Source organism: Pleurodeles waltl, chromosome 8, assembly GCF_031143425.1.
Source record: "Pleurodeles waltl isolate 20211129_DDA chromosome 8, aPleWal1.hap1.20221129, whole genome shotgun sequence".
NCBI lineage: Eukaryota > Metazoa > Chordata > Amphibia > Caudata > Salamandridae > Pleurodeles > Pleurodeles waltl.
Window position 1 is genome coordinate 455,119,796 of NC_090447.1, and position 27,649 is coordinate 455,147,444.

At 46.1% G+C, this 27,649-nt stretch overlaps 1 protein-coding gene across 1 annotated transcript in view; it reads right to left on the reverse strand.

The window, feature by feature from the left end:
- Window positions 1-27,649, reverse strand: part of AFF3 (ALF transcription elongation factor 3) — a 2,012,018-nt gene that overhangs the window by 1,463,195 nt on the left and 521,174 nt on the right. Inside the window, exon 3 of the mRNA XM_069204392.1 lies at window positions 15,072-15,881. Within this exon, the coding sequence (XP_069060493.1) occupies window positions 15,072-15,881 (810 nt within the window). The remainder of the gene's footprint in view (window positions 1-15,071; window positions 15,882-27,649) is intronic.

The following is a 27,649-nucleotide window of genomic DNA, read 5'->3' on the forward strand; positions in this document are numbered from 1 at the left end:
TCAACGTGTGGTGGACATGACAGCTGAACGGAAGATGTCAAAGTCATCTTCAATTATCTGTTTACTAATGATGACTACTTTCTCACTTATGATAATCTGTTGGTTTAGTGGTAATGGTGACATAAGTACCTAAGCATTGACATTGACTCTAATTGAGGTCAGCTCTATTCATATCAACACATTATGGTGTTGTTGTGAAGATTGCACAACGAGGCAAAGAGGCACTGAGGTTGGATAGGTCCGGTACGATGCTGCATGCATGGGAAATGGGACAAAAACACAAACTATATTTCCTGCACATGCTCTCACAGGCCTTTTTTGTTTTTTTGGATAGATCCTTTTGTCCAGAAGCAGAGCTGTTATCAAATAATCCACTCCAATGCTTGGTTTTATAAAAAGCTGATATTCAGTGAGCTCAAAGGGTATCGTTTTTAACTACCTTCCTTGTCCATCAACATTTACAAGCACATTAGAAGGCTTGGCTACTGAGCACATTGTGAGGAGCACACCTGACTTCAAAACTGGAATTGGTCTCTAAGTTAGGGGAAAGATAACACTCCTCCACTCGATGTTAGATTGTGAGGCTCATTCTGACCTGGGGGCAGAGAAATATTTGCATTAGTTTATTTGTCTGATGTGTGATAGCAAAGTAATCCATCTGATTGTATGCATAGGTCATACAGGTTTTCACATTTGCAAAGCCAACATCTTTGAAGGAGTGCAATGAGTTTAGATAATAGAACCAATTCCAGAACATATTCAAACTAATGGTTCTATTATGTTGTCTTAGATTGGGCCACCACTTAGACCTACTGCATTAGTGGAAATATACAGAATATTCAAAAACCATAAAATAGATTTGTATGCCCAGATTTTCCAAACGTCACACAGCTGAGCGAACATCTGCAGTGCTGCATGTGCAGTGATACAAAACTGCTAATGGCCATATTTATAAGGATTTGCACCCTGATGTTGCAATTGATCAATAAAAGAGATGTTTAACAAATGGTAAAGATTGCAGCATGGAGCAAAGACGAGCTTGAACTTCCTTGTCTGAGATTTGTTCTCAAAGGACATCCTCACCTACAGATGTCAACACTAGGACTAGGACACGTAGGTACCAAAAAATCTTTAATTCTGCATAAATTACATGTTATGTGTTTGAATGTCACACAATCTCCTTGCCCCTTGTTTACAACTGGTTTGATGTGTCTTTAGCACTTAAAGGAAAGCATAGTTATGATATTTTAGTAGCTTTTAAATCATGTTGATATTGGCACTGTTCCATACTCCTCCTAATTGATATTAGGGAGTTTGTCATTATGCAGCAGTAAGCAACTTTGACACTACATTCTCATCAACATTTGGAGAAAAATAGCTTTTGCACGCAAAAGTTGAGCAGCCTTTCCACGTCAGCTGTGTAGTGCTGCCTTGCGAGAGTGGCTACACAAACAATAATAAATGTCGGCCGTCATACTGAAGGATTCCATTAGGCAAATGTTCTCCATCTGAAAAGGTTTGAGACTATGAAGGAGGATGTCATGAACGAATTGCCATTAGAAATTTAGTTAGAAATAGCTGTAGGAAGTATGACAAGCAGACAAATATTTGTTAATAAACTTAATGGAAGTTGAAGGATAGCCTGTATGGAAGAAGTAAGAGTGCACAATGTGTACCCTGAATATTACCCTCTGAATATCGATGGGACACAATATCGAGGACAAAGTATAAAAAAATGAAAGATTTATAAGTCTATATTTTCTTCACCTAAGTACCTATGCACAGCAGATATCTTCAAGGTATGTAGCTATGGAGTCTATAATTTCCCATATGCAGTTACCTTACCGATATTTTGTGATATTCTGTCCTCGATATCCTTGTACCACAAATTCAGTGGTACAATCAGAGTCCACAGTGCATTGGCGGATATGGAGAAATCATTAATGGCTTCATTGGGAAGAAGAATAAGGATGTAATAAGTCTGGGCCAAAACAAAGAATTGAACTGACTAGCGTAATACGAGCAAGTCTAGAGCCTGAGAAATAGAAGGTCATTTAACAGCAGTAATGGAAGCATCAGCGAGATGTGAGATAATTAAGCATGGAGACTACAACTGCTTATCACGCTAAGATACTCCATACTGCAAAACCACAGAAGGAAGGGCTGTAGGGAAGGAGGGGCACTTAATAATCGAGGGATGTGTTCCAGCGGTCTAGCGAGACATGGACAAGAGAACTGAGGCATACTTTGGTAGGGTATAGACCGAATAAGGAATAGTTTAGGATGTACAAGTTATAGGTATGTTTGGATGATTTGAGAAATTATCCTGAAAAAACATACAGACTGAAAAAAAATAGTGATGTGTGATTGAAGGTGTGCATAGCTAGACAAGATAACGATCACAAGGAACAGGCAAGAATGAGGGCGGTAAAGATGGAGAGGCTAGAAAAGAAGACCCTTCTGTCATAAACAGCTATAAAATAAAGAGCTTTTCCACAAAGATTAACAGAGAATGGTGAGAAAGAAGAAATGTGCTGAAAGGAAAAGGGAAAACAAAATGTTCGAATGTGGAGCAAGTTTTTCCTCTCTACAAAAGTCAAAGGTTAAGCTTGAAAAAAAGGGAAGGATTTCAGTGTTATGACTTGAATACTTGGTTTACAGTAAAGGACAGTGGCAGTCGAGAAAACGAATAGGAAGTATGGAAAGGGGCATGAAGTAGAAGATGACAGATTCATGAGACGAATGTTTTTGTTTAGAGATTTGTAGGTTGGTAGTTGGTTGGAGGAACACAAGCTGGTGGTTTTGAGGTGGATGTGGATGGCTAACGTTCTTGGGAATAGTTGATTAAAGGACCATTAAGTGTGGAAAAGGTAACATGTCAAGAGAGGTAATAGAAAGAAATGGCACAAGTGAAGGATAGTCGGTGCGGAGCACAAACATTGTGCCAAAATAAAAGAGGGTAAGAACACAAAACTGAAATAAAGGATCATCAGAAAAATATAGTGGGAGGGAAGAGGCAATTTAGATAATTTGAAGGCGCAGAAGGCTAAACATTGAACCAGAAGTATAAAAGATCAGAAATTAGTTAAAACAAGTCAGGAATCCAAGTGGATTAGACTACATTTTTTCTGCACTATTGACTGCAACAATTTCAAATCTGTGTCCATCTTTAGCCTAAGCGTCACAGACTTGGTGTAGTTCATCAGAAGTAGCGCCACCAAACAATTGTAAAGCAGTAACACAACACACAATTTGCAGGTTTCATATTTTTCTGTGCATTCAAGCAGCGATCCCATTTGTCCCAGTCGTGTTTCAATGTCTTATCATGTAGTTTTCCCCAGATGTCATTCCTTTTTGGATGCTTTCCAAATCTACATATTTATATTTTACTGGCTCTCTGTTTTACTTTTTCCCACATGCATGGTATTGTACTTAGCTATTATTATCAGCTTCCAGCTGCTCTTAGAGCTGTTTTTTACTTTCCTGTATCTCAGTATAACTCAACTCTAAGCCTTCCTGCAATTTTTTTTTTAAGATTATTGTTAACTAACAGTGGTTGTTTGTGACCATAGGATAAAATGTTGTTGAATCCGAAGCAGTGATGGATATGAGTTGTGAATATCTTTTAAGATGAATTGAGATCAGTGGAGGAACTGGTTGTCTGGTGAAGTTGGCAGCCTCCCCATGGTTTCCATTGTGGTATCTGCGCATTCCTGGCCTAAATGCCCACTAGTGTTACAGGGTTTGCCTTTCCCTGGCATATGCCATGCAGGCCAAGTGTTATGATTTAGGATTAGAAAACATATATATGCAACAGACGGAGGACAATGTTATTGTCACCTGTGAAAGAGAGTGAGGCATTTAGCAGCAAGGCCAGTGCACCATGCCCACACTGGGTGAGCATGGAGCCTGGTCACTGAATGCCGCCTACCTCGCTTCCTCTTACAGCCACTCTGCGTGTGATTGGCAGAGCAGGGCCTACAACATGGTCAATCAGTATGCAGGTTTTGCAAGCCTCAGGCTGTCATTCAAACTATGTCTAGTGTGAGCCAGAGAATAGGGGAAGTGTGACTGTCAACCAGGTGCAGTTCCAGCACAGGAATTCAATGGAGACAGAGAAAGTTGTTTTTCGCAAGTGCTGAAGGGTGTTGGAGAGTGATGAGGTTGGTTTTCTCAAGTGCATCAGTGGGTTCTACACAGTGAGTGCTCGTATAAGTGTGTCTTTGTGTATGCATGTCTATTTATGTATTTATGAATGCATGTGTGTGGGTGTGTGTATGCTTGTATGCATCCATGATCTCTCTGGTGCCCCTCAGTTTGACAGTGTCACTCCCTAGTTTGTCTAGACCATTCCTAGTCACAACATTGAGGATATCTGGTTCCCGTTCAATAGCAGAACCAGGTATGGCATGAGGTAGCCGCTTCCATGGCTTAGATATTCTGCTTTCATAGAAGAAAACACCCTGTATATCTCTAAGTGCATGACTGAACGTTGACAATATATAATCGGAGCCACATTCCCAACGCACAATATCACTGGTGTTGAAACATTATGAAGCACGTTTGCAACCACTAATCATTAAAAACAACCATGTGGTTTTGAGCTGTGGTGCAAAATAGGATTTGAGCTATCCTAATTATTTATGTGGTTTTTTTTGGGACTGATATTGTATGACTTTTACTAATGTATTCAATAAATCACAGGGTTCACCTAAGCCCTAATATTATGTTTTACCAATGCAGACTGATCGGAAAACACACTGATCATTTGTTAAGGTAATTTTGCACTCTGTTTAAATGAAGAGACACTGCATAAGTCAGTGCTGCTAGCGGACTTAGCACATTTTGCATATTTTGGTCTGGCCATTTTACATTCAGGCAAAAACCTCCCTTTTTTCCATTGTCGTTGTATAAGTGCCACTATTGATCTGTGCAGTAGAAATAGACCTGGGGAAACATCAAATTTTTCCATTAGTGTGTTAAAGGATAGCAATTCTCCATCACTGAACAGATCCCCCAGGACAGTTATGTTGTATGTAGCTAATGTTGTGATGCCAGTCACAGTCTGTCCCCCCGGGAGTGTGGCCGGTCCACATAGCGGTATGTGTGGAGTATATGGGGAGTTGATTTTTGCCCGCTGTAGGCTGCGCACCCAGCAGCTGCGCAGTACTTGTAGTTCCAGCGAGTCCAATGTGTGTTGTCCCCTGGGATTCATTAGGATCCCTGCAAGGTCTTTAATTGAGTGCTCTGTGTAACAGTCCGTGACTGACTCTGACAGTGCGGCGTCCATTGCCCTTGCTAACCATTGTAGCTGGCACGCCATATAGTAGGTTTCAATATCCAGTGTCGCCATCCCCCCTTCCGCCGCAGGTCTTTGAAGCTTATGTAGTGCTATCCTGTGTCTACCCGCTACCAGATGAAGCTAGTCAGGATGGAATTGATGTCTCAAAATAGTAGGGGAGGGACAAGCAATGACAGAGTCGAAAAATAGTACATCAGACGCGGTAGGGCTACCATTTTTGTAAGTGCTATTCTCCCTGCCACTGATAGTGGAAGCGACTTCCAGCACAGCACATCTGTCCATAAATTTCGGACCACCTGGCCTACATTACCCTCCAGGAGAACCTCAGATTTATCATATATGTGTACCCCAAGGTATCGGAAAGTGGACGGGGTCCATTCAAGCCCTCTGGTATTTCCCACCTTAGGTGTCCCCTCCTTTAGGGGGAAAATATGAGACTTTTGCTAGTTGATCCGCAGTCCAGACATTTCTCCGAACTTCTCGAGAAGGGCCATTGGTCCCGGCAGCTCATTTTCTGCATCACCTACGAAGAGTATCATGTCATCTGCATATAATGCAATTTGGTGAATGCTTTACCCGATGTGTAACCCCTTATAATAGGAACCTGTCCTCGCCGCCTGTGTCAATGGGTCCAATGCTATGGCAAATAGCAGTGGCGATAGAGGATAGTCTTATCTGGTGCCCCAGCTGATTCCATATGGCTACGATATTATCTGACCTGTGCGGACTCGAGCAGTGGGTTTTGTGTATAGTAGTTTTGTCCATTTAGCAAAGCCCTGTCCGATACCCATCCGCACCATTACGTGCTCCAGGAAATCCCATCAAAGACTGTCAAAGGCCTTTTCAATGTCTACAGCTATGATAGCTGCCCTCTGTAGAGTCGGGGACCTGGACTGTAAAATCAAGATCAGATGTCTGATATTAATGGTGGTGGTACAATGAGGAATAAACCCTGTCTGGTCTGAATGAATCAGCGCAGGCATATGAAGTAGGAGTCTTGTGGCCAGAATTCGACTGAGTATCTTATAGTCCATATTGAGCATGGCCAAAGGACGGTAGGAGCACACATCTGTTGCGGGGTGGTCTGGTTTTAAGAGTGGTATCACTATTGATTCATTAGTGGATGGGGGCAGCATTCTGTGCCGTAGCGCCTCTGAGTAGAGTGTACTCAGTTGAGGAGCCAGAATGTCTATGTACGTGCTATAAAACTCTGAGGGGAGTCCGTCCAAGCCGGGTACCTTCCCTCTGGCCCTCGCACCCACTGCTGTGGATATATCTGTGGAGGAAATTGATTCCCCCAGAGCTTGCTGAGATGCTTCGCCCAGTACCGGGAAGCAAAGGTCATCCAAGATCTGCAAGTGGGCAGGGGGTATAGCCTCTTTCGGGGGGCATATAGTAAAGAGTAGTAGGTTGTAAATGTGTCATTGATGTCCCCCTGTCGGTAAAGCCGCTTCCCCGACTGGTCTTCTATGTCCATCACCAGGGAGTGCTGCCGTGGCAGGGCAAAGAGCTAGGCCAATAATGCTCCAGCCCTATCCCCCTCCACATGTCGTCTCGTTATATATTTTTTATAGTCAAAACATCGCAACTTTTCAATCGCCATTGCAACTTTTTCCCTGGTTCTATGCGAGCAGGGTGGACACATCCAGGGCTTCAGGCCTCCTTCATTCCAACTCTCTAAGTTCCTCCTCATGTTTATCAATCTCTGTCTCCAGAGTCTTCCGGACTCCCGCCACCTTCGCCAAATACTGGCCCCTGATAACCATTTTAAAGGCCTCCCATTCCAGCACACGGGATGATGTGGTTCCCTGGTTGTGCGCAAAGTAGTCTTGGATTGTGTTTTTAATAGATTGTCAGAAGGCGTAATCTTCAAGTGACTACCCCCTGAGTCGCCAATCCGCTATGCGAGGGCAGTCCTTTCTCCAGTCTAGCATTAGTAATAATGGATTATGGTCTGACACTGTGCGACATAAGTACTCGGCTGCCAGTGCCATGCGTTTGACTTCGGGGGATGGTAAAAAGACATCTAGTCGGACATGTAGATCATGTAAGTGAGAGTAAAAGGAATAGTCTTGTTCCATAGGGTGGAGGTGTCTCCAACAGTCGGTGAAGCGCCAGTGTCGTTGCCAGTTAATGAAAGTCCTGGCCGGCCTGTGAGCAGGGGAATGTTGTAGTGGGGGGTGGGATCAATCAAGTACTGTGTCAGCAATGCAATTAAAATCGTCGCCTATGATAGTTGTTTGTGTGAGATGTGACCCCAGCGTGTGTGACAGCGATGACAGGAAAGCGCCTTGCTCTTGATTCGGCGCATAAATTCCCCCCAGTGTGATGTCTCTACCTTCTAACCTCCCAGACACCAGGACAAAGCGGCCCTCCTTATCTATGATTTCTTTCAGTTTTTGGAACGGGACTCCCGGTCGAATCCAAATAAGGACCCCTCTAGCATTTGCTGAGTAGGCTGTGGCGTGGACTTGACTGCGCCATCTTTTGGCTATAGCCTTAACCTCCTGATTTGTGAGATGTGTTTCCTGAAGGACAGCAATCTGTACCCCTCTTCTTTTAAGTTGGCTGAAAACTTTATATCTCTTGTTCATGCTATTCAATCCCCTGACATTCCAGGTTAGGAATTTATAGTACATAATGTATTGTGAAGCAATGTATAACTATCTGTTCTACCCCGTGGCCAAGGTCTACAAACCAATAAGGGAGTGTGCTTATGTGTTAGTGAATGATGTGGAGCCGATACATCTATATTCGTCTGAACAAAAGTAATTCAAACAAAGTCCCTGATTTCCCAACTCCCTCTCCACAGGACCGGCATCAAAACTATCCCCGTCCAAACAGTCAGTAACTTTGTTAACAATGTACTTGGGGTGAGGTGTGAAAGACCAGGAGCAGGCCCTCCGGTGAGCCCCTGCCATCCAGTAGCACCTGTTTAACTTCTATTTCCCAGCTTTAGTGTAGACAGTTCGAGTGCACATCTATGGTGGGGAATGTAGTGTTAAGGCAGTGCAGGTACTGCCATCCTAGTATGCTTTGCAGGTTCCACTTGGTTGCTGTCTGATCAATTGCAACTGCTTAAGGTATACCAGCTGTTGTCCGAAGCAACTGTGTAGGTGTATTCAGCCTGCCTGTCTGGAGAAAGTCGATGCTAACATTCACAGGCTGGTGCCCATCATGCAATTTCATCTGAGGTCCCTGGAGTCACTTTTGGTAGGATATCTGAGGTGTCATGAGAGGAAAGGGATGCACTTCCAGATGTAGATTCATGGTCCGAGAGAATCTCGGATGGATGCAGCGATCCCTAGCCTCTGCCATTCAGGGACGCCGCAATGTTCACTGTGTCTTGCATTTCCTGTAGAGCCTGTTTGCGCGGCGGCACCGCAGACGTTGACAGTTTCCCAGCCCTTCTGTGCGCCCTTGTGCGCAATCGATTTGCATTTACCTTGGACTCGTCTGTGGCAAGGTCCATGGTTTCCAGCTATTCCCTCGCCTGCCATGTTGTCTTGAAGAAAATAACTTTGTTATTAGTGGCTACTCTTAATTTAGCTGGGAATAGCATGGCGTATTGGAGTCACCGCTCTCGGAGTTTTCTCTTTGCGTCATTAAAGGACGCCCATTGTTTCTGTGTGTCTTTGGTGAAGTCCGGGAAAATCATTATGTGTTGGTCACCTATTTTAAGCTCCCCCTTCAGCCTTGCCTGGGTAAGGATGTGATCTCTGTCCTTAAAGTGAAGCAGCTTGGTGATTATTGGCCGCGGTCTTCCGCCCCGGGGGGCGGGGGGCGCGCTGGCACTCTGTGGGCCTGTTCGATGGCAAAGTAAGGTGATAGGCCCCCAAGTCTCCACGCAGCAGTCGCAGGGCTGCCCACGCTGCCCACTCTCGATCAGGCAAAATCCACACGTTGTCTCCGGTCACCACTCACCCCATCCACTGGTCTCTCCGGGGCCGCCGGCCAGAGGGTGATCTCCGCACTTTGCCCGCTCTCCCCGGCACAGTGGGGCTCTCCGCGGTCGGGCCGCTGCTACGCTGTAGGAGCTCTCGTCAGCGCTCCCGGGTCTCGGTTCTATCGCCTGAGACCTCCTACTTCGCGATGCGGTCGCCATCTTGAATCGCGGGCTTTCTTCACGTAGCGCTCTCATCGGCTTTTTAGGTCTCTCCGGATCTTCGGATCACCTGTTTTTTATGATCTCTGAGTTCTCCTCATGTGGCAATGCCCTGGTTCTTGTTTTTGTCGTGCAGGGATTCAGGATAATGTCGAATAGACAGAGGCCCCCGGGAGCTCCACTCTAAGCGTGCTGCTCCATCGGCCTCAGGCCACACCCCTACCTAGTTCCGTATTATGTACGCATGCTGTCTGTAACAATCAGAGATTAGCACGTCTATCACAGGCTAGTACAGTACGCTTGTGGTTTAAAGTAAAAAGAAGAAGTGTGTTTTTCTGTCAACAGAAGCCGCTGTTATTGAACAGTAGCAAGGACCGCAGTCGTATTGAAACAGGCCCATTCAACGCACGCCATGCACTCTATGATCATCAGCAACAAATATGGAATCCATATTATGTTGTCAGCAATCATACTACAAACACCTTCCCTGGTCAAAACGTGGTTGACTGCCATTACCGGGCCTAAGGGAGGGTCCAGGTGGAAAGTTAGTCGCGACTAGTCTTCCCCCAGGGATGTTTCGTGGGACGGAGAGAGAGGGGACAGGATTGGTTGAGCTGGGGAGTAGGGGGTCATGTCGGTGGGGTTATTTAGGGAGCCGGGAGAGGAAATTACATCCTCTCCCAGAATTCAGTGGTATGGGAAAGGAGCATTCAGTAACCCACCTGCCTTGCAGTTAGGGGGAGAATTGGGGGTGATGCCAGTTTAGGGCGGGTTTGCAGGTGCAAGGGTTTGGCACATGGGGGGGTTGAGAGTCATATGCAGGCGGATCCACCCCTTGGGATGAGGAATAAGGTTTTCAGGTGAAGGAATATCTGGGGATAGGTTGGCAGGAACAGGTGAATGAAGTAATGGTTGGAGGATGTTTCGGAAAGGAAGCGAGGAGGACGACGTGATGGGAGAGAGTGACAGGGGTGAAAGCCAGAAAGAATGTGTGAGACATTATGGTGAGAGATTGGGGACGGGGGCAAAGGAGAAAACACAGTTGTTATGTTAACGATTTAATATGTTGTGTGGTGACATGTTATAATGTTTATTTGAATCCTGTCCTAATAAATGGCCTTTTGCACTAAATACTGGGGTCAGGATGATTGTACCACGAATATGGTTGACCTCTTTTACATAGACTTAAGTTAGATAATGCATGTGGTGTAACCGTGGGTCACTGATGTGCGGGAGGAGTCCCAGGAGGATGAGAAGGTGGAAGCCCATTCCCTGGAGGCAGAGGAAGCACGCATGACCACCCTATGCCAGTGGCGATATTCCTGCTTAGCATTCTCTTCCGCCACTGGCATGAAATGTTTTTTTAATGTCATGTAATAAAATAGTGCAGTCAAGTTATTTCCCTACACAGACTCGGTCAGACGGGCTGTTTTCGTAATCTCTTTCTACCCAGGAATATCTACCAGGTAGGCAGAAATCCCGCTCTCCCCCTGGGGGGCGTGTATTTACTACACAACAAGAACTAATCTGTAGCCCTCAACCCTTTGGCTAGTTCGCTGCTTCCCAAACTTGTGGCTAAATATACCGTAAATGTAAATGTGGGCTAATTTATTCTTCTCCGCGGTATATATTCTTCTTCAGAAATCAGCGTCACTTTTTAATTTTAACTCGAAGTGAAAACTGCATAATAACACAATTGAAATGAACTCGCACTCATAAATTAAGTTATTTTTCTGCTTAGGGGTGTCAATTTAGATTAATGATTCCAGAATGTATAATAAATGGCATTAGCTGAGCTGGCGCCAGCGATCCCTTTGCTAGATGGCTGTTTCTGTCTTGAGAGAAAGAGGACCGGACGCTTATATTAAATGCTACTGCTGAGTTTTGGTATAAATTTAAACTGAAGGATGCGATCAAGGAATATGTTAAAAATGGCTTTATCTGATTCCCACTAGACCAATGCCCCATTTTTGTTCATATCTCAAAAAACATATCATGAATACACATTTCTAGTGCGTTTACAGAATTAAAAAATATGTGTATGATTTTGCTTTGACTGTGTATCTGCACTTCTGCACTGTCGGAGCAAATGCAGCAACAGATGACAAATGTAATATTGAAAACAGCAACAAACAAGTACATTATTAATTTGAAGCATTTGTCTACCTCTAGCGCTGTAGGTACAGTATTAGAACCAAATATCCTAAATTCGTTAATTATTATATAACATTGTGCCTTTCTGTACCGTAAACTTAAATGGCTAATGCTTGTTAAAGCAGTGAAGAATAAACAGTGAATGCGGGTGCATAAGCAGAGGCAACTTAATACAAATAGGGATAGATAGGAAAAAGTCAAAAATAGTTTCACTGGATCCAAAGGATCATCAGACCCTGTCATGCGAGGAGTGCAGCAGTTTCTGTGCTAAGGCGCAATTGAGAGATTACGTCAGTCACTAAAACCAGATAGACGCAACAGCATTGACTGAGTTGTCAAAAATGTGGTTGGTGGACGTTGACCATAGTAGCATCATAGGTCATTGGGCTCAATATTAGAGTCACAGAGATGGCAGTTGGAGAAGCATTTGAAGTAAACAAGAAAATTATTCTATGGCGGGTGGCACTTAAGGCCAGATGAATCAAAAAAGCGCTTTGCAATTTCCTAATAGCAATTTTTTTGCGATTTGCTATTAGGAAATCGCAAACTGCGTTGTATTACAGCGTGTTTAACACTGTTAGCGATTCGCAGTGGGTCGCAAACTGATCTGCCTAATCAATGTTCATAAGGCACGTTGCAATTTGTGACCTACACTGTTGATAGCTAATTTTCATCATAGAGGCAGCTATCGGGTAGATCTCTAAACTGGAGGACATGAGACCTTTAACAGTACTTTTAAGACTGTCTCATGCAATGTGGTGGGCTCATGTCATTTGACTGTCAAGGGATGTGATGAGGCTGAATGCTTTGACTGGGTCTATTGACAAAATAATAATCTTATTATTGCCTCAAATCTATTTATAGATACAGGGCCTTATTACGACCCAGGTGGCCGGCGGTAAACTGGCGGCCCCTCCACTATACCGCCAGGCGGTCATAATCCCCAGGGATTATGAGTCCCCGACCGGCAGCCTGGCCACGGTGGTATACACCGCCATGGGAAGGCTGGCGGTAAGGGGGACTTCGGGTGCCCCTGGGGGCCACTGCACTGCTCATGCACTTTGCATGGGCAGTGCAGGGGCCCCCAGGCATAGCCCTATCGCGCATTTCACTGCCTGAATTTCGGGCAGTGAAGTGCACGATGGGTGCCACGGCACCCGCTGCTCATCAAAATTGCCGCCGGCTCTATTACTAGCCGGCAGCAATGTTGATGTGACTTTTCCGATGGGCCAGGGAGTGTAGAAAGACATATGCATTGGAGAAGGGTTATTCTTCTTAAATTCGAAATTCATATACATTTGTACATGCATGAAATCCATCTTGCTTTCATTAAATTATTCATTCTTTGCTGCGTTTTCCACATTAAAGCGATTCTAATGACTTTTAGATTCATATTGTACCAAGCAAATTACTGCTTCTCAAAAGGGACTGAAACATTTTAATGAGCTATTCAACTTCATAGAATACCAATATGCACGTTTTTAACTTCAACACACTCTATGGTCTAAACCTGTATCACATAACCTCTAATTTGAAAACTCAAAATGTCATATGCAAAGACAAATCTGTGGAAGGAAAAACAAGTTTTGCAATACGAAGAGAAAAATAATTGCATGCACACATTTTTTATTGTTAGAGATTGTTAAAATAAATGATTCTGAAGAATATTTGCAAATATCTACTAACTTATCATATGAAAAAAAAGTTTTACTATCCGTTACAGCCAGGGCCACTGGCATAATGCGGCAGGGGGGATCAAATTATGTGGCTGGATTGATTAAAATATGCGAGGCAAAGTATGCAGCATAATGAGGCACAGTTTGTGAATGTTTTAATTACTTTGCCATTTTTACTCATACTAACACTCTCTAGGCAAAGCTTTCGCCTCATTAGCACCAGTTTAGCACCCAAATATGACAAAGTCTTAAATCTGTTAAAATCTGTAGATTATGCATCAGATGATGGATTATGTGGCAAAAGCAGCAAATTCATAACTATGTAGAAAAAGCTGTGGCCGCAAACTTGCAGAATTCCATTGGCCCTGGCATGTACCACACTCTATTGTTGGGCACGTTTTAAATGTGACTACCTATACATGTCACTATTTTTTTAAAACTGCTCACCCTTTTATTGTTTTTCGATCAAATAAGCATAATTTAAAACAACATCTCTTCCAGCCAACAAATATTAAATAGAGAACTCAGGGTTTCTAATTAAGAATGCATTTGGATTTCACAAGCACTTGCAGTACACATCAGAAAGTCCCCTATCCCATTATCTGGCCACAAACTATGTTGAAAAAACACCTGCTCCTCAACAAACACCTCAAGGCACCAGAATAAAGATTGAACTGCACGTTTCACCTAAACGTTGTTTATTCTGCAAAGACCCATTATGTATCATAATCTGCCAACAACGTTCTTATAACATAACTTATTCATGGGGTGATTCATTTCATTACATGCAACGGTGTGTTTGCTATACTATGTACTATCATTGCTTAAGCTGTAAAACTAAAATAGGTGCTGCGGCACAAAGCATTCCTTAGAAGCCCGCGGAACAATTGAATGGCTGCTTATACTTGAGTCCACTACGTGTCTCTTTAATAGACCCCAAGGCACTCCCTGTCCCCTTTTTATCACTCTTGAAGGTATCTGATTTCCCCATTTGTCTAGTTTGTTCTGTCTTTTTCTTCCTCGTTCTTTCCCCCTTCTGCGTTTTTCACTCTCTTGCTCTCGTCAAAGTTTGATGAGAAAAATAAGTACTGGTCTCCAAAGATAAGTGCCATTGGGTCCCACCTGCAAACAGGAGCAAATTAAGCGCAGTGTACTATCTATGGAAAACTCTGTACTTACATCCCTGGACAATTTTACTCGTACCCACTTGTAATGATTAAGTTAGTTTTATTTGCAAATGAGGAGCAACATACTTGAAAATTGGCTGTCCTATATTTTACATCCCTGTACCATGCATCCCATATTGTACCCCACTTATAGCCTTTAATTTACCTCACTGTGGCCTGTTAATCAAACTTGTAATTCTGGCCACTGCATTTTCCTACCGGCACAGTAACTACATGGGTCAAAAAAGCACACCATTATGAATTATAGCTTGATGGACAACTAAGAAATGAGGAGTAACGCGGACATCTGATTTCCTGCATCTGATTGTCCTAGTTATCCCTTATTCCTGTCCGCATTATCACCCATAGATTTTTGCTGTTGCAAGCAACCAAAGAGAAGAAGTTAAACTCTCCAGGCCCCAATGTTCACCACATTACACGTAAGTCAGATGGACTCAGTAAAGTCCACTAAAGGGCCCATCGAAAATTGAAAGCAAATGATAATGATTCCTCTATGTATGCTATCTGTATAGTGCTCTGAAAACTGGTTGGGGTAAGTCTGCGCTCTATAAAGCAAAACTTTAAAAAATTGAAACAGCATTTTAATAACTGTGTAGAACATGGTATAAATGAATGCCAAGTTATATATCAAAAACACTAACACATACCTTTTCTTCAGGAGGAACACTGTATTTCTCCAGTTTTCCCTCTGTCTCAGCTGAATCAGGTTTACATGATGGTATTACTTGGTTCAGGTTAGTCTCTGTGGAAGACTTTAAATTTGGTGACTCATCTGGAGCTTGATCCTGACCATCCATGGGTCGTACATAAGCAGTTGGCTTTTGCTGGATTAGACTCGGCTTTGAGGCAATTGACGCAGGAAAGTTCTTAACACAACGCCTACTGTTAGTGTTTTTAGTGGGCAGAACTGGCCTTTCCTGAGCCTGAAGGCCTACTTCCATGTTGCAGATAAGTTCTGAGCACTGCTGATGTCTATCAATTGTCTCTGCAAGTGGTGACCTGTCCGATTCTAGTGGCCTTGCCATCGAAGAGGAAGAGAATGTTGAGCTTGTTGCATAACGTTTAGGAATATTGGTAATATTATGTTGACTGCCAAGGTTAACCTCACTGCTTTGGGATGGAAGCAGTATGTGTCTGTTCTTGCTCGTCTTCTGTCGGTTCTCCACAGGAGAATTGATATCAGCTTTTTGACTGCTCATTGCCGCCTTTTTGCTCCTCTGCCCAGAGAGTACTGCTGCGGAAGTAGCTGGAGTGCTGCACATTGAGGGATGACGCTGTGCTCCCAAGTCTTTTGGAATTTGCTCAACTCTTGTGTCTGCTGCAGCCGGAAGAACTTCGGCTTTCGGAATTCCAATCAAGTGCGTTTGGTTGGAACAATCTGTCAGGAGATCCTTCATTTCATCATAACTGCCTAGAGTGTTCTGGACGCGACTTGATAGCTCGTCCCCTTTACTTGTCTACAAAATACAAAAAAATTGACTTAATCGATTGGCACGAGGATTTAGTTTGGCGAAGATTTTGTGCTACAATGCTACTTTTTCATGTACACTTACAGCCATCATTGCCCTGGCAAAATTCATGTTAGGCTGGTGTTATCGAGTTTTGGTAATTTTGTGCTACGATTCTTTTACGCCAAATTACCAAAATGATGCTGTCATGCTATATTGAATAACTATGTGCGAGTCACAGCAATAACTTAGCACAAGTGATTAGGAACAATGCGAAAGAGCAAACGTGAGTGACTGCTGTTTGTCGTGCTTGTGTATTTTGCTCCATTTTTTTTTTTAGCACGAAATACATCTTTGCATCTAAAATGGACACAAGATGCCTTTCAGACTAAAATATAATGACAAGTACTGGTTTGGTATTTCATGTAATCACACATAATTTTGCGTAGTTTTTTTTAACAAAAATGCTCTTAATTTCTGCAAATGCAAATTATGAGAAATTCGAATACCTTGAACGAGACTTTGGTAAACTGTTATTCTTATAACTTGAAATGGAAAATTATCTAAAAGGATTTGAGGCATAAGAAACATATAAACTGTCGACCAAAAGTAAAAATGCATTAAGTGTTATTTCGATCTGAGCGGAAGTCACTCAATAGAACTTGTTTCTCCAATACCCTCCTTCCTTATGAAATGCTTACTGGCTCTCACAAGCTATTATTAACCTTGATTTTTTCCATTTGTTGTATACAGATAATTACATTGACAGCAATAAGAAATCATCGAGCAGCATCGGAAAGCGCTGTAGGCTTTTCAAGCAAGAAAACAGAAAGGCTGAGCTACACACTGAAGCAGGGTGCGGTAAAAGGGTTTCAAAAGGAATTGCATTAGCACTTGTGGAAGAAGCTTATAATTGCACAGGTTGCATATTGCAAACTATGCTTTCTTTCTCATGGTTACATGGAAATAGTGAACTTGAGACAGAACATTTGATGTGATCATCGCGGAACATCGTTGTTTTATTTTATTATGTGCATTGTTTTGTAAAATGCTGAATACCAGCCTTTAGTAGCCTCAAATTTAGAGCATGGCTAAGTGCGCCTCTTAACTTTTACAACAAATATTAGGCAGTGGAATTCATTTTGTAACAACTGTCAGAAAACACATTTGTAATTCAAATTTCACCATAAGGGAGAAAAGAAATGAGTGGATGGGCCAAGTGAATCTTACACGCGTTATTTTGACCCATTAGGATTGTGTATATGTGTATTTTGTCTTTTGTACATTTGAGAGCTTAAGACCTACACACCTGCTTAAATGACATCTACACATGCCGACCAGTTCTTCCCTCACTGACTGAGCCATATGTGCTTTTCTTTATTGTAGTCGCTGTTTTCTCATGTTTTGTTTAAGTTCTTACCTGCTAGTCTTCCACGTCTATGTGTTATTTGTTAATGACTATATTACTTAGTGTGTGTTTTTGAACATGGTAGTGATTGCCAATTTCTTGGTCTCTTGGTGCTTTTTGAGGGGCATAGAGTGCAGGGAAAGGTCTGTGATTTTTGTATTTCTCAATGGAGGTCATCCTTACGGTGAGGGGTGAGTCATCTGACTTTCTCCTGGCATAAGTAAGTGTTGGTGATGTAGTAGGTAATGCCAGAGTTGTCCTTACAGATGTGCTTCATGGAAGGGACGCATATTTATATTGTGGGTCTTGCCTGAAGGATTCTCTGAGATAGGTGCCGGTTCTCATGGCCCTGGCCCTACCCCAGATGAACAACAGTTTAAAAAATGTTATTGTATTTTTCAGTGATTTCAATATTTCACAATACGCAATCTGATATCCCCCTTAAAAGTACTTGCTGAACCGATATTTAGATACCAGATAAAATGACACACATTAAAATAACAACCTGATGGGCTAAAGCTCTTAGTAACTTGTTTAAGGTGAAAATACGTTTGGTCAAGAAATTTAATAAGCTTAATATTAAAAGAACTACATTGTGCATTAAAACACAGTTTGATGGCCTGATCTACCGTCCTCGTGTCAGGTTCTGGAAAAGATTCCTGTAGATAGTTATTTTGTAAGTGAAGTAATTTTGGATATAGGCAGATAATGTGACCAACAGATTCTTCCTTGTGGCTACAAAGAGTGAATCTATCGTTCCCTATGCAACAGATATTCCATGATCCTTGAGTTATATACAATATTATGAATCTTAGGAATTTCATTTTTACAGAGCCTTCCAAATTTGAGTTGTTATACAGTTATCCTAAAGTTAAATAAGAGTCTAGAACCAGATCCATATGTTTATATTCCAAGGATATTAGTAGGTCCTCCTCACGTCTACTTTCCCAGAGTGTTTTCTTTATTAATCTCTTTGAGGTATTTCTTGGCATCTGGACGAGATTGTTTAGTTGGAAGAACCAACACTCCTTTCATAATGATATTTGTTTTAAAATCTCCTAAGATTAGCCATTTAAGTGTATCAGCATTCTGATATCATTTAGTTTGGCTGCCATGTGAGACACATGCAGAAATGATAAGTTCAGTTCCAGGTATAGTATGCTTTGTGGAGTCGTGGGCCATAGATTGAACAAGTAACTGATGGTTTGCATATAGATAGTATTCATTGCAATGATTATTTCCATACTAAAAACAGGTAATCCATGACGCAGTGATGGTATAATTTTTGCATTTAACATGATGAATGACTGGTCTATGGCCCTTCCTACATTAACCTTTGAAAACCTTTGGATGGATTGATTAATTATTTCTACTTTGCGTTTCTTTTTTTGAACATTCCATATCCATTCCAACTTTTCAGCAATGGCTGCAGTGAGATACTCATAGCTTTCCTAGTATGTCAATCGTTCCATCAAGAATTTCCCATTAATGTTTCCTGCTACATGTCATGAGAGACATTACTTTAGATTTAGAGTGGTTGACTGTGAGACTCATCGTAACATTGTATTCATGAAGTTTTGATAGTTTGTACTGAAGACCTTTGGCTGTCAGTGAAAAAATTACCAGATCATTTTTGTAGGCAAAATGCATGATTGCTTGTTGCACTAATTTTGGCGGTAGACCATCCACTGTATCCAGTTGCGCAGATAGGTCAGAAAAGTAAACGGAAATCAAGAGAGGAACCAGAATACAGCCTTTCATCTATTCTGTGTTAATATAGGCAACAGGATGCTTCAGTTAGATAAAATATTCTGCAGTCACATTTCTTTATGTATTGCCATGATGAAGTGAAGCACTGAATGGTCAATTCCCCAGTTCTGCAGGTTGTTACTCAAATTATAGCAGAAGACTTTATAAAATGCACTGCAGTAATCTATGTACCAGGCAAAGAATGTCTGGTGCACATCAATGGTATGTTGGGCTCATAATGTCAACACAGTAATATTATCAGTAGTAGCAGCCAGACTAAAATCCTGCCTGATGGAAGCTTATTAGTTTCCTCTTGTTGGCCAATCAGTCGGTTTGTGTAATAGATATTTCACAAAAAGTTTGCCACCACAACCCAAGAGAGTGATGGAGTGATGAGCCTGTAATATTTTGGATCACCTTTTACTTATTTTTTTATATATCAGATGAATGATTGATCCTTTCCAGGATGAGAGTGTTGTAGTAAGTTGGCTCTGTATGTACTATTTCAAAGTAAGAAATAGCATGCACAGAGTCCAAGGGTTCCCCTTAGAGGTAAGATAGTGGCAAAAATAGATAATTCTAATGCTCTATTTTGTGGTAGTGTGGTCCAGCAGTAGGCTTATCAGAGGGTAGAGTTAAGCATTTGTTGTACACACACAGGCAATAAATGGGGAACACACACTCAAAGACAATTCCAGGCCAATAGGTTTTTGTATGGAAAAATATATTTTCTTAGTTTATTTTAAGAACCACAGGCTCAAGATTCACAAGTAATACTTTAAATGAAAGGTATTTCACTTAGGAACTTTAGGAACTTTGAATTAGCAAAATAGCATATACAGTTTTCACACAAATGGCAATAAGCTATTTTTAAAACTACACAGTGCAATTTTCAACAGTTCCTGGGGGAGGTAAGTATTTGTTAGTTTTGCAGGTAAGTAAACCACCTACAGGGTTCAAAGTTGGGTCCAAGGTAGCCCACCGTTTGGGGTTCAGAGCAACCCCAAAGTTACCACACCAGCAGCTCAGGGCCGGTCAGGTGCAGAGGTCAAAGTGGTGCCCAAAACACATAGGCTTCAATGGAGAAGGGGGAGCCCCGGTTCCAGTCTGCCAGCAGGTAAGTACCCGCGTCTTCGGAGGGCAGACAAGGAGGGTTTTGTAGGACATTGAGGGGGACACAAGTCAACACAAAAAGTACACCCTCAGCGGCACGGGGGCGGCCTGGTGCAGTGTGCAAACAGGCATCGGGTTCGCAATAGGATTCAATGGGAGACCAATGGGTCTCTTCAGCGATGCAGGCAGGCAAGGGGGGGCTCCTCGGGGTAGCCACCACCTGAGCAAGGGAGAGGGCCACCTGGGGGTCGCTCCTGCACTGGAGGTTGGATCCTTCAGGTCCTGGGGGCTGCGGGTGCAGTGTCCTTACCAGGCGTCGGGTCTTTGAAGCAGGCAGTCGCGGTCAGGGGGAGCCTCGGGATTCCCTCTGCAGGCGTCGCTGTGGGGGCTCACGGGCTCGCAGTCGCCAGGGAGTCCTCCCTCTCACGCTTCCGGCGGGAAACGTGTGTTCTTTCAAAGTTGCTTCTTTGTTGCAAAGATGCTTCTTTCTTGGAGCAGAGCCGCTGTCCTCGGGAGTTCTTGGTCCTTTTAGATGCAGGGTAGTCCTCTGAGGCTTCAGAGGTCGCTGGACCCTGTGGAACGCGTCGCTGGAGCAGTTCTTTTGAAGTGGGGAGACAGGCCGGTAGAGCTGGGGCCAAAGCAGTTGGTGTCTCCGTCTTCTCTGCAGGTTTTTCAGCTCAGCAGTCCTTCTTCATCTTAGGTTGCAGGAATCTAGTTTCCTAGGTTCTGGGGAGCCCCTAAATACTGAATTTAGGGGTGTGTTTAGGTCTGAGAGGGCAGTAGCCAATGGCTACTGTCCTTGAGGGTGGCTACACCCTCTTTGTGCCTCCTCCCTGAGGGGAGGGGGCACATCCCTATTCCTATTGGGGGAATCCTCCAAAATCAAGATGGAGGATTTCTAAAGGCAGGGGTCACCTCAGCTCAGGACACGTTAGGGGCTGTCCTGACTGGTGGGTGACTCCTCCTTGTTTTTCTCACTATCTCCACTGGACTTGCCGCCAAAAGTGGGGGCTGTGTCCAGGGGGCAGGCATCTCCACTAGCTGGAGTGCCCTGGGGCATTGTAACATGAAGCCTGAGCCTTTGAGGCTCACTGCTAGGTGTTACAGTTCCTGCAGGGGAGAGGTGGGAAGCACCTCCACCCAGAGCAGGCTTTTGTTTCTGTCCTCAGAGAGCACAAAGGCCCTCACCACATGGGGTCAGAAACTCATCTCTCAGCAGCAGGCTGGCACAGACCAGTCAGTCCTGCACTGAACAATTGGATAAAATACAGGGGGCATCTCTAAGATGCCCTCTGTGTGCATTTCTTTATAAATCCAACACTGGCAAAAGTGTGGGTTTATTATTCTGAGAAGTTTGATACCAAACTTCCCAGTATTCAGTGTAGCCATTATGGAGCTGTGGAGTTCGTTTTTGACAGACTCCCAGACCATATACTCTTATGGCTACCCTGCACTTACAATGTCTAAGGTTTTGCTTAGACACTGTAGGGGCATAGTGCTCATGCACCTATCCCCTCACCTGTGGTATAGTGCACCCTGCCTTAGGGCTGTAAGGCCTGTTAGAGGGGTGACTTACCTATGCCATAGGCAGTGTGAGGTTGACAGGGCACCCCGAGGGGAGTGCCATGTCGACTTAGGGGGTCATTCTGACCTCGGCGGTAAAATGCCCTTACCGCCGGTCATAAGACCGCCATAACACCGCCGCGGCCGCGGTCAACCGCCACGGTCATTCTGACCCACAACGGCCAAACCTCCAAAAATCCGTCCTCCACTGCAGCCCGCCACATCGGCGGGCAGCGATAAACTGGAGATGACCAAACCTCCACCGTCACGCCAACAGAAATACGCCCATGCCATTACGACCCACGAATCCACACGGCGGTCATTCAAACGCGGTATTTCATTGGCGGTACACACCGCCGCGGTCAGAATACACACACATCACCAAAACACAGCCACATTGGACAATTTGAAATACACACACCTGATACACATACACACACCACTCCCACACAATCAACCAACTATACAACACACACCCACATCACCCACAAACCCCTGCGACCCTAATTACTGAGAGAAGGAGAGAGAGACACAGCAGACAATCCATAGCAAGACACACTGAGGCACACTACACCATCACACACACCACATAGTAGCACAAAGCACCACTCACCAACACACTCCTCATCACATACACCACCCCACACCTCACCCACACCACCCCATGGCACCCCAAAGGCCCCCACGCTTTTCGGACCAAGAACTCCGGGTCATGGTGGAGGAAATCCTAAGAGTGGAACCCCAGCTCTTCGGCTCGCAGGTGCAGCACACCAGTATAGCCAGGAAGGCGGAGCTATGGCAGCGGATCGTGGACAGGGTCAACGCGGTGGGACAGCATCCCAGGAATAGGGAGGACATCCGCAAAAGATGGAACGACCTACGGGGGAAGGTCCGATCGATGGTCTCCAGGCACAACATCGCGGTCCAGAAGACTGGCGGCGGACCCCCACCCACCCCTCCCGAATTTACATTGTGGGAGCAAGAGGTCTTGACCATCCTGCATTCTCAGGGCCTCGCAGGAGTAGCCGGAGGAATGGACTCTGGTAAGTCCAATCTCAACTACTATATCCCCCCCACCCCACCAGCATGCCAACCCACACCCCCACCCTCACCCCCAACCCCCCAGCACACATCCTCCCTGACAATGTCTCACCAGCACAATCCACCCATCCCAACACCAATTCCTGCATGCCAACACAAATCATGGGCACCCATCACCTAAGCATGACCACTGCACTAACCCCTCCCCCCCACTAAATACCCTCACAACACCTCCCTCCAGGGAATGCCTGCACTGGGGGACAAGGGCACCCACAACACGCATGCTATTGCACACACAGAAATAATAACCAAACTCTCTTACCCCATGCAGGACCCGAACAACAACACACCAGCCAGGAGGGTCCAGAAGTGTCCATCCCACCACCGGAACAGGCCCACACTGAGGATAGCAGCTCTGTCGACAGTGAACCTGATGACCAGCCCGGACCATCGGGGACCTCTGGGCAGTCGGTTCCCCTCAGGCAGCCACAGGCCACACCAGACCCGACCCCCTCTGCCGACACCAGCACAGCTCCCACCCAGCGGGCCCATGCCTCTGTCTCTAGGACAGCTCAATCAGCGGTGTGTCTGCCACTACAGGGCACCCAGGCTAACCCAACACCCCAACAACAACAGGGACCTGGGGGCAGTGGTGGCGGGCACACCGTCCAGGGGACAGAGGCCGGGGGAAACCGGGCAGCTCGGAGGGCTGCTGTGCGACAGGGGGGGGAGGAGAGGCCCAGGGAACCCACTCACCAAGAGGCCCTCACCACCATCATGGGGGCATACCACCACTCCCAAGAAACGATGGCGACGGTACTGGCCAGGTTCACTGAGATCCAGGCACAGCAGGAGGAACGCTACATGGGTTTCAGGGAGGAGCTGAGAATCATCGGGACCGCAATGGGGACCATCGTCCTGGCCCTCCACAGGATAGAGGACGCGTTGCGGGACCATGGTGCACCACACAGGGCCCCTGTCACTAGCCAGGAACAGCCTACCACCTCCGCCGGCGCTAGTGGACAGGAGGTCCCAACACCTCGACAGCCCCCCAGAACCCCACCTCCTGCTGAAGAACAACCACCCCGTAAGAGGAGCCTGAGACCAAAGAAAAAGACAGAGTAGGATGTCAAGACCCCCGCCTGCAGGACATACCCCCTCAAGTCTTCCCACTGTCCCACATTGCCACCCTGTCCAACCATGAACTGCCTATGCTCCATCCTTCCACAGGCAAAAGGACAATGCACCTGTGAGACTGAGAACTGGACTCTGCCATGGATATTCCTCCACCCCCACCCATCACCCTAAGAATCACATGTACCGATATCTAGCACTGTAAATAAATCACATTTTGCACACAAATCTGTTTTGAGTCATGCTGTATTATTGACAAATCTATTACATATTACTGTTCGATTTCTGTTCTGTCAATTAGTCATGACAACATACCAATGTCAATACGCTGTATTTCATGGGCGAACCAAGCAGAAGTCAGGTACTGAGTCAGACAGCACTGAGAAGGGAAGGGAAAGGCAAAAATCAATGACAAACATCTGTGGGGAACTACAGAAAGTACAGATGCAGGAGGCTATAAGCAATTGTGAAATGGCGTGGGTGATTCTTACCTGGGTGTTACTGGAAATACTGTTGTATCACTCTGTCCCTATTGTCTGTGTCGTCCTCTGAGTCTTCCTCCTCTTCACTCTCCACAGGCTCCACGGCTTCTACAACACCACCATCTGGACCATCCTCCTGCAGGAAAGGCACCTGGCGTCGCAAAGCCAGGTTGTGAAGCATACAGCACGCCACGATGATATGGCACACCTTCTTTGGTGAGTACATTAGGGATCCACCTGTCATATGCAGGCACCTAAACCTGGCCTTCAGGAGGCCAAAGGTTCGCTCAATCACCCTCCTAGTACGCCCATGGGCCTCATTGTAGCGTTCCTCTGCCCTTGTCCGGGGATTCCTTACTGGGGTCAGTAGCCACGGCAGGTTGGGGTAACCAGAGTCACCTATTAGCCACACACGTTGTCTCTGTAGCTGCTCCATCACATAGGGGATGCTGCTATTTCGCATCACATACGCGTCATGCACTGACCCTGGGAACTTGGCATTTACATGGGAGATGTACTGGTCAGCCAAACAGACCACCTGGACATTCATCGAATGATAATTTTTTCTGTTTCGGTACACCTGCTCATCGTCTTTTGGGGGTACCAAAGCCACATGGGTCCCATCAATGGCACCAATGATGTTGGGGATATGTCCAAGGGCATAGAAATCACCCTTCACTGTAGGCAAGTCACCCTCCTCGGGGAAAATGATGTAGCTCCGCATGAGTTTCATCAGGGCAGACAACACTCTGCTCAAAATCTTAGAAAACATAGGCTGAGACATTCCAGATGACATGGCCACTGTGGTCTGGAATGACCCACTGGCCAAAAAATGGAGGACTGACAAAACCTGCACCAGAGGGGGAATCCCTGTGGGTTGGCGGATGGGGGACATCAGGGCTGGCTCCAGCTGGGCACACAGTTCATGGATAGTGGCACGGTCAAGTCTGTATCGAAGTATTATATGGCGTTCTTCCATTGTCGACAGGTCCACCAGCGGTCGGTACACGCGAGGATTCCTCCTTCTCATCGCAAGTCCCAGCGGACGGTGCCTAGGAAGGACAACATGGAGCACAGAGTCAGCCAAACCACAGGTACGTACAGACAGCTTGCACAGTTAAAGAATGGCAATGGGTTGAAAGGCGTGTATGTGTGGCAATGCAAGGCCTAGGCCTGTGTGTCGCAGTCAAAATTAAGCCATGTGGGCCCTTGAAATGGCGGCTGCCTGACCTGTGAAGTGGGACAATGGGATGTGAGGTCAATGCGCTGGCGGGGAACACCGTGGCGGTAGGCGGTCGAAGACCGCGGCGCAAAGCCGCATTGGTTAACATTGAAGCCTATGGGTTTCAGGAGCCAATGACGAAGTGCGCCGGCGGTCGCGGTACGCACCGCCGCGGTACGCACCGCCGCGGGCGTGACCGCCATTTTCTATCTGCTTAATCCCTCGAGACCTGATCATCCACAGGAGAGGACCTATACTGCAAGTGCTGCTGTGACCTCGGTCTGGAAGATACAATGGCTGCTGCGCCTGGGGAAAGGGCCCCTGCCTTCACGTCTGAAGAGTTGGAGAAGCTCGTGGATGGGGTCCTCCCCCAGTATGCGCTACTCTACGGTCCTCCAGACCAACAAGTGAGTACACCGGGTGCTAATGGAATGGGCTATGCCTGTGTGGATTGGGGTGGATGTAAGTTGGTGGGGTGGGGGGCGAATGAGGAGTGCAACGCCCGACAGATGAGAGCATGTGCCATATGGCAAAGTGGGTGTGTGGGGGCCAATTACATCTAACATGCAGGTCATTGATGATTTCCTCCTTTCCACCCTGTACATGTCTAATAGGTCAGCGCCCATCAGAAGATCGAGATTTGGCGTGCCATCGCCAAGGAAGTCCGGACCTTGGGGGTCCACAACAGACGGGGCACCCACTGCCGCAAGAGGTGGGAGGACATCCGCCGCGGAACAAGGAAGACCGCAGAAACACTGCTGGGGATGGCCTCCCAACCTAGGAGGGGTGCCAGTCGCACCATGACCCCCCTGATGTCCCGGATCCTGGCGGTGGCCTACCCTGAATTGGATGGGCGCTTTAAGACATCACAGCAGACACAAGGGGGTGAGTATCAGCACATTCTCCTATCTTTCTGCGCAGTGGAGGCGTCTGGGTGGGGGAGGAGGGCTGTGGGTGACATTAGGCCAGGGCGCTTTCTGTAGTGTAGTCCTCTCCCTTAGGCATGGCCCTGTGCCCCCGGCCCCCACCTCTGTAGGGTGACAAGTACAGCCATTGAAGGTCCAGCATCTCCCATGTGCGCGTTTGACGTCTCTTGGCCTGTTGTCTTAGTCAGTAGTACTGAGTAGTGTACCCCGAATGCGCGGCTTAGTGCATTAGGCACCTGTGTCTGTCCTCTCCGCCAACGGTGTTGACATTGCATGCACTCAACCTGGTCTTCTTTTTTCTCCCCCCACCCTTTCTCTTCATCTTCTTGTGCATGTGTGCATTAGCATCATCAGGCGGAGGAGATATGGCATCGGAGCACGAGGGAGCTGCAGGACACAAGGCCCCGGTGGGCCCAGGAACAGACACCGAGGGCACCAGTGATCCGGAGGGCGAGGGGAGCACCACGACGGGGACCGCTGGTGAGAGCAGCGAAAGCGACACGTCCTCGGATGGGAGCTCCCTAGGGGTGGCGGCAACATCCGTGCCCCCCGCCTCTACAGGTACAGCCGCCACCCAGCGCACCAGCCCCGCCCTCCCAGCAGCCCCTCAGTCTTCGCTCCGTGCCGGTTCGCCCAGGAAGGCGCGCGTCTCCTTCGCCCCAGGCACCTCAGCCCCTGCCCCTGTTGCCCCTGCTGCCCTCAGTGCGGAGCTCATTGACCTGGTAAGGACGCTCATTGTTGGGCAGACGACCCTTTTGAATGCCATCCAGGGTGTGCAAAGGGAGGTGCAACAGAGCAATGCGTACCTGGAGGGCATTCATTCGGGTCAGGCTGCCCATCAACGAGCGTTCACTGCTCTGGCCTCAGCACTGACGGCAGCCATTGTCCCTGTTTCCAGCCTCCCTCTTCTGACTGCCTCCAGCCTGTCTCTGTCTCCTGTTCCTCAACCTATCCCATCCACACCATCAGACCAGCCTGCACACACCTCAACACCCAAGAGCAGCTCATCCAAACACAAGCACCACAGATCCCGCAAACACTCACCCGAGCAACACCCAGATGCAGACATGCCAACAGCCACTGCCACCCCTGTGTCCCCCTCCTCCTCGTCTCCCTCCTCCCTCCCTGTGACGTCTACA